The sequence below is a fragment of the Halichoerus grypus genome, unplaced genomic scaffold (genome assembly GCF_964656455.1).
Source record: "Halichoerus grypus unplaced genomic scaffold, mHalGry1.hap1.1 HAP1_SCAFFOLD_195, whole genome shotgun sequence".
NCBI lineage: Eukaryota > Metazoa > Chordata > Mammalia > Carnivora > Phocidae > Halichoerus > Halichoerus grypus.
Genome location: NW_027555122.1, coordinates 17,501 through 25,218, shown reverse-complemented (window position 1 = coordinate 25,218; position 7,718 = coordinate 17,501). Strand labels below are relative to the sequence as shown.

Genomic DNA, 7,718 nt, shown 5'->3' with positions numbered 1-7,718 from the left:
GTAGCACCGTAACTTTGAAATGACCTACACCCCAAGTCATCCATAAACACGGTCCCTGGAAATCTTTGACATTCACGTGCCTCTGATGAAATCCTTGCTTTGGAAACTCCAGCACCCATAGCCAATCTTGTCCATGTTCTGCTAACCTTTGCTCGCCCTCTGTTCGCCTGATATTTTGCCTGATTGTTTACACAGAAATTAGATCCCATCCGGCAAGAGCTGAATCCGAGTCCTCTGCTCACCCCACGACGGAAAAGAATATGCACAGGCCTGCATCCCTCTTCTCCTTCTCCACCATGTCAGAAGAAAAGGTGGCCCTCCCTCCTCCCATCAAAACCCAAACCCGAGATAAGACTTAGATATAAAGGAAACCAGCATACTGTTTTGAACTATAGACACTTGTAAAAACTAGCAGCAGCAGCAAGCAAGGAAACACACAAACCACCACCCCACCACAGGTGCAAGGAGGGTGCGCTGACTCACTGAATCTCCCCCTTTTCTCCCCAGAAGCATCCCCCACCCATCCCCCCGGAAGATGTCCTCCCTATGCCAGAAGGGGAGTGAGTGACGTTCTTTTCTTCCTTTTTTTGTTTTTAATTATTCTTTTTAAAAGACTTGTATTTATTTGAGAGAAGGGGTGGGGGGAGGGAGGGAGGGGGAGAGAGAGAGAGAGAGAGAGAGAGAGAGAGAGAGAGAGAGAGGGAGAGAGAGAGAGAGAGGAAAGCAGACTCTCCGTGGAGCAGGGAGCCCGACGTGGGGCTGGATCCCGGGACCCTGAGCTCGGGGCCTGAGCCGAAGGCAGGCAGACGGTTCACGGATTGAGCCAGCCAGGCGCCCCAGCTTTCTTGTTTCTTTGTCTGCCTGCTTGCCTGCGTGTGGGGTCTGTGGATGTCTGATGCCTGTCCTGTGATTTCGTGGGGAGGTGGGCCATCTTTCCTCCTTCGAATGGCCTTTGCGCATTTGTCAAACTTCTGTCGGGCTTGGGCCTATCTGTTTGGGTATCTGTTCCGTTCCATCCGTCGACGTGTCTCTTTTGTCTGCCAACATCACAGGGTCTCTATCGCCTGTATACATAAGCATTAAACGGGGCTGGCCGGGGGTGGGGGGGGAGGGGGGGAGACGACGACTTTATTTCCTGAGTTTTGTTTTGTTTTCTTCGAAATCACCACAGCGATTCTAATTCCTTTTGCCTGTCTGCTTGTTTATGTAATCTGTACACCCATCCAGTGCGGTGCTGGAACTCACGACCCCCGCAGATCAAGAGTCGCGGTCACGTGGGCCTCCTCCGACCGAGCCAGCCAGGTGCCCTGAAGTACGTGTACTTGAAAAACCGATGTGACCATGAGAGACAATGGACTCTGAAAAACAAACTGAGGGTTCTAGAGGGGAGGGGGTTGGGAGGATGGGTTAGCCTGGTGATGGGTATTGAGGAGGGCACGTTCTGCATGGAGCACTGGGTGTTATGCACAAACAATGAATCATGGAACACTATATCGAAAACTAATGATGTAATGTAGGGGGATTAACATAACAATAAAAAAAAATAAAAAAAAAAACCGATGTGAAGCCTGCACCCGTGACCTTTTTTTTTTTTTTTTATTAGATGCACCCGTGAAGTGTTTACTGCGAAACCTTTTGATCGTCGCACTCTTGAGTTGAGGCCGTACCAGTAAAGAACGTAGTTTAGCCAACTGAGGAAGAGATCAGCTTTAAAGGAAAACCTTCTTTTCACGTTTGTGATGTCTGGTCCATTCTCTCAACTCGATCGATGTCCAGCCTTCAGAGCCACATTATTTGCTTGGTTTCTCTCTCGTCTGTGCTTCCTCGTGTACTTTCCTAATGCTCAGGATTTATGGTTTACGGAGAACAGTTTTCAGCCTGGTGTGTGTGTGTGGGGAGGGGGGGTGCGGGGGGAATGTTGTGAAGTGGGATCAGGGATTCACGCGGGTAAGGAGGAGGCAAGGAGAAAGGCTTGGTTGGGAAGGAAACCATTAAAGGTCCATGTTGAAATGGTGAAGTTTATTTTATTTATTTATTTATTTTTTTTTTTTCCAGATTTTATTTATTTATTTGACAGAGAGAGACAGCGAGAGAGAGAGAGAGAGAGAGAGAGAGAGAGAGAGAGAGAGAGAACACGGGCAGGGGGAGTGGGAGAGGGAGAAGCAGGCCTCCCGCGGAGCAGGGAGCCCGACGTGGGGCTCGATCCCGGGACCCTGGGCTCGTGTGACCTGAGCCGAAGGCGGGCGCTTAACGACTGAGCCACCCCCCAGGCGCCCCGAAATGGTGAAGTTTTTTTTTTTTTTTTAATTTTTTTTATTGTTATGTTAATCCCCATACATTACATCATTAGTTTTAGATATAGTGTTCCATGATTCATTGTTTGTGCATAACACCCAGTGCTCCATGCAGAACGTGCCCTCCTCAATACCCATCACCAGGCTAACCCATCCTCCCAACCCCCTCCCCTCTAGAACCCCCAGTTTGTTTTTCAGAGTCCATCGTCTCTCATGGTTCTTCTCCTCCTCCGATTTCCCCCCCTTCATTCTTCCCCTCCTGCTACATTCTTCTTCTTCTTTTTTTCTTTCTTAACATATATTGCATTATTTGTTTCAGAGGTACAGATCTGAGATTCAACAGTCCTGCACAATTCACAGCGCTTACCAGAACACATACCCTCCCCAGTGTCCATCACCCAGTCACCCCATCCCTCCCACCCCACCCCCCACTCCAGCAACCCTCAGTTTGTTTCCTGAGATTAAGAATTCCTCATATCAGTGAGGTCATATGATACATGTCTTTCTCTCTTTGACTTATTTCGCTCAGCATAATACCCTCCAGTTCCATCCACGTCGTTGCAAATGGCAAGATCTTATTCCTTTTGATGGCTGCATAATATTCCATTGCATATATATACCACATCTTCTTTATCCATTCATCTGTTGATGGACATCTTGGCTCTTTCCACAGTTTGGCTATTGTGGACATTGCTGCTATAAACATCGGGGTGCACGTAGCCTTTCGGGTCCCTACTTTTGTATCTTTGGGGTAAATACCCAGTAGTGCAATTGCTGGATCATATGGTAGCTCTATTTTCAACTTTTTGAGGAACCTCCATACTGTTTTCCAGAGTGGCTGCACCAGCTTGCATTCCCACCAACAGTGTAGGAGGGTTCCCCTTTCTCCGCATCCCCGCCAACATCTGTCACCGAAATGGTGAAGTTTAATGTAGTAAGAGTTACCTTTAATCGAAGGAATTCTTGCTGGAGGTTGCTTCTCCCCTCTCCTCCCTGGATAGGGGAGTGAAGTTTTTTCGAGGTCCCTAGTGGACACAGAAAGCGTTCAAGGGCCCATAGCACCTATGGATGGGGCTCTGTTGCCCTCTAGTGTCCTATCCTCTGCTACTGCTGTTCGTGGTTTCCTCTGACGACTTAGTCGTCACAGGTGTCTATCTTTGATGGTTAATGCTGCTCGGTGTCGGTTGTTTGTGTGTTTGTTTTTGAAAGCTTTTTGAGTGATCATCCAGCGTGGTGCTGGAACTCACGACCCCTGCAGATCAAGAGTCGCAGTCGCGTGGGCCTCCTCCGACCGGAGCCAGTCAGGTGCCCTGAAATGCGTTTAGTTGAAAAAGGAAAAAAGAAAAAACAAAAAACGAAGAAACAAAAAACAAAACCCAAACCTTTTTTTTTTTTCTTTTTTTTCCTTTACGGGTCAGAGGAAGTTCTACGCCTTGTTTTTCTTTTACCCTTAATAGCACGGAACAGTTCTTCTTCTTCTTCATCATCATCATCATCATCATCAATATTTAGCTCTTCTAGAGCACCTCCCCCGCCCGCCGCGTACTAGTGTTGGACGGCACGGATGTCCCGGAACTGGATTTATTGAGTGAACGGCTATTTTAACTCCCTTCCTCCCCATTCCGCGCCTCCCCCCGCCCCCGCCCCCGCCCCCGCCCCCGCCCCCGCCCCCGCCCCCGGCCCGCCCCCGCCCCCCGCCCCCGCCCCCGCCCCCGCCCCCGCCCCGTTTGTTGTCCTTGGGCGTTATCGTGGTACGTGCAGAGACGGATTCGGTTTGCAGCTTTCTGGGGGCGGTGTGTGTGTCAATCCCCCCCCCCCCCCTTGCTGTCCTGAGCTTTCTTCGTGTGCTTCAGAGAGACCTCCTCCTCCCCTTAAAATGATAGAAGGTAGAAGGTTCATCGGTGGTGGTTGTCGGAGTACTCGCCTGGTGTCGGTTTTACGGTCCTTGCCCGCCGAAATTTGTCTTAAGTCCTCCCGGAAGCCCGGGCGCCGCAGGTGTGCCACTGTGGGAGGCCCGTGCGGGGAATTTTCCGCTCGTGTCCGCTTCTCCCGGGGCGCGTCCCGTGGCCAGTTGGCCCCCTTTCCGGCGGCAGCGGCCCGGACGCGTTTTCCAAGTCTCCCCTGGGCTGCTGGAGTCGCGCCTGTGCCGGCCGGGAGCTCCCGAGGCCGCCGCCCCGGGGGCCGCCCGCCCTCCGCCCTCCGCCAGCCCCTCCGAAGCGGGCCGGGACGAGATCGGGCGGCCGGGCGGCCGGCTGTGCGCCTTGGCGGGCCCGCGATCCGGATCCGCCTCGTTGTTGTTCGCGCCGGTTGTCTCGCGCCACCTGGCGTCCGCTTTTATATAGCGTCTCCCCGCTGGAGCGTCGGCGATGTCGGCAAGGGATTGTATTTGGCCGCGGTTCCCGAGGCGGAGTTCCAGGAGGCCGGCGACGCTAGCGCGATCGTCCCGCTGTCTCCGGGCCGTCGGCGCGCGCTCCGCTCGCGGGAGATTGAGCCTCCAGGTTTGTAGGGTGGTGGTGGCGCCGCCGCCTCGCTCCCGGAGAGCCGCGTTGGGGGGCCGCCTGGACGGGTCGACCAGCACCCGCCGGTGCCCCCCCCCCTCCGCCCGCGGGGTTGCGGGGGGAAATGGGAGAGGCTGCGTCCGGCGCCCGGGCGCCATCCGGCCCCTGGCTCCCGTCGGTCGTTGGGCCTTCCGTGTCACGCTCGGGCGGTTGGGGACCGGCCTGAGCCTTGCGGGGAAGCCCGTGGATGGCGCGACGGGCCCGGCCGCGGGCACGCGTGGGGTCCCGGTCATCGGACCCGAGATTCTCACTAAGTTTTCCGAGGCCCGCTGCGGAGGTGGGGACCGGACCGGACCGGGTCGGGTCGGGCCGCGAGCGCCCCAGGGGCCCGGCTGCGGTTCCCGTTGAGGTCCGGCCTTCGGGGGGACGCCTCCGCGGTATCGCCCCCTTTCCTCAGTCCCGGCCGGGAGTCAGGGACCGGCATGGGGCGGTCCTGAGGCCCGGGGAGGAGGGCGTCCGCAGGGGCCTCCGTCGAACTTGGTGAGAATTTCTAAGTCCCAACATGGGGACGACAGGCGGACCCGGACCCGGACCCGGACCCGGACCCGGACCCGGACCCGGACCCGGACCTCTCCGGGCCGCTCCCCACTCCCGCCAAGTCCCTACTCGCTGCCGGCTGCCACCACGTTCCCGGGGTCGACCAGATGGCCCTGGGGGCTCCGGGGGGAACCGGGGGTGATGGAATAGTGCTTGGGGGCCCGTGGCCGGGCCACGGTCCCAGGAGATCCCGGTGACCTGTGGCTAGGCCCCGCCGGGCGGCGCCAGCTATTTTCTCACCCGAAATGAGCGCTTTTTGCTGCCAGGTAGGTGCTGGCACGTTGTGTTGTGGTGATCCTCTCCTTAAGAGAGGTGGGCCTCTGGGCGTGTGGCAGGGCTCCGGGCTTGACCGTGATGCCAAGCCCGGCTCTGTCGCCGCTGGCTGGAGCCGTCCGCGTGGGCCTGTGCGGCGGCTCCTGTGCCTCCAGGTGGTCCAGGCCGTTGGTGCCGCCTCCGGTCTCCAGCACCCGAGGGCAGTGTGGGCAGGGGGCGCGTGGGTCCTTTACCCCGCGCACTTCACTCTGCAGGCACCCGGCTGCGGTCGTGACAACCCCCCATCCCGCAAGGCTCCGTGCCGCGTGTCAGGCATTCTCGTTTCTGGGGTTGTCCGGCTGTTCCCGCCCTAGGGTTTTCGAGGGGGTGTCGGTGAGGCTGAAGCAGGCTCCGTCGGGTTGCTGTCCTCACCGGCCTCTCCCCTCCTCGGGACCTTCTCGGGGTTTCTGTTTTGCCAGATCGATGTGGTGCTCTCGTGCTCTCCCGGGCCGGGCCTAAGCCGCGTCAGACGAGGGACGGACGTTCATGGCGAATGGGACCGCTCTTCTCGTTCTGCCCGCGGGCCCCTCGCTCCTTCACCTCTGCCCGCCGTGGCGGTGAGGTGGGGGGTGTGGGGGGGTGTGCAGGCTCCGGCCCGACCCCGCCCTCCCGTGTTCTGCCTGACGGCGCTCGCGGGACCGGGGTCCCCTGACGCAGCAGACACTCTCGCTTGCCTCCCCTGGCTTCGTGTGGTGCGCGGCCCTCCCCGCCACGGGGAGGGCCGTCCCGGCGCCGCGCTGCTCACCCGCTTGGGCGTGCTGAGCGCGTTGCGCGTGGCTCTCCGTGGTGCCCCTGGAGCGCTCCAGGTCGTCTCAGGTGCCCGAAGCCGAGCCGGTAGCGTCGTTTCCCGTTCCCAGCGACCCCCTCCCTCGGGCCACCGCTGTCGGTGGCGTGTCCGAGGAGCGGGTGGTGGAGTCGGTAAGGGAGGCCCACCCCGCCCCCCCGTGGGACGCGGGCGCCTCGTCGTCGCCTGCCACAAGCTGTGCTGGTGGTGGGGATTGGACTTTGGTGTGGGGCGTGTGAGCCGCTTGCGGCGGGCCGAGCCAGCGCCATGGCGCTTGGCCAACCGAGGGGCTGCTGCCTTTTTGCCCGGCATGCCGTGCCTGTCTCCGTTTGTCGTTGCCTCGCCCGAGGCGCGAGGCTCCCGGTGGTCGGTGACGTGAGCATGGCGTGTGTGGCAGGGCGGAGGCGGTCTCCTTCTGGGGTCCCGGCCGCGAGCGCTCAGGATTGCCCTGTTTGCCTGTCCCCTTGCCGCGTGAACCCACCGCCCGCCCCCCGGAGCCCTTGGCTTTGTAAGGCCTTTGGAACGCCGTTCCGCGGGGCCCGGCCGGGCGGGGGGGACGATTTGGGTGGGGGCGATGCGCCCTCGGTGAGAAAGCCTTCTCTAGCGATCCGAGAGGGTGCCTTGGGGTACCGGAACCCCCCAGCCGCCGCCCCTCCTCTGCGCGTGTAGTGTGGCCACCGACGCGGGGTGACTACCGTTGCGTGTTGGGCAGAGCTCTTCCTCTCTGTGAGGGGGTCTGATTTTGCCGGCCCCGCGGTGGGGCCGAGCGCCGCTCTTTGCCTACCGCGGCCTGCGCCTCCCCCCTCCGAGTCGGGGGAGGGTCCCGCCGGGCCTGGCCGGCGTCCGGCGCGTGGGGCTCCCGCGTGCGTGTGCGAGCGAGCGCGCGCGCGGCCGCTCCCTCGCGGTGTTGTCTCCCGAGGGGCTCGGGGGGCGCCCCCCGCGCGCCCCGCTTCCCCGTGCCGCGCGAGCGGCTGTCTGCCCGCCCGCTCCCGTCCCGAGTCGCCGCTGGGGGTGGCGTTCCGGGCACGGGTCGGGCCGCTCTCGCCTGGGGGCGCTTCTCCAGGGTCGCGACTTTCCGGGACGGACCGGATGGACGGAGGTTCAAGACGGGGCCCCGCGGCGGGGGTTCACGTGGGTCTGGGCCGCAGCGGTGTGGGGCCCGGTTCGTGGGGAGGCTCGCCAAGGGTGCTGAGGCCGGCTGGCGTCCTGGGCGTCGCGGGACCGCTCTCGTGC

General features: G+C 60.0%; 1 protein-coding gene across 1 annotated transcript in view; it reads left to right on the top strand.

The window, feature by feature from the left end:
- Positions 1-3,982: 3,982 nt before the first annotated feature.
- The window catches only part of LOC144380813 (uncharacterized), a 21,222-nt gene continuing 17,486 nt past the window's right edge, over positions 3,983-7,718 (top strand). The window contains exon 1 of the mRNA XM_078065604.1: positions 3,983-4,792. Coding sequence (XP_077921730.1) covers positions 4,171-4,792 — 622 coding nt within the window. The 5' untranslated portion in view covers positions 3,983-4,170. The remainder of the gene's footprint in view (positions 4,793-7,718) is intronic.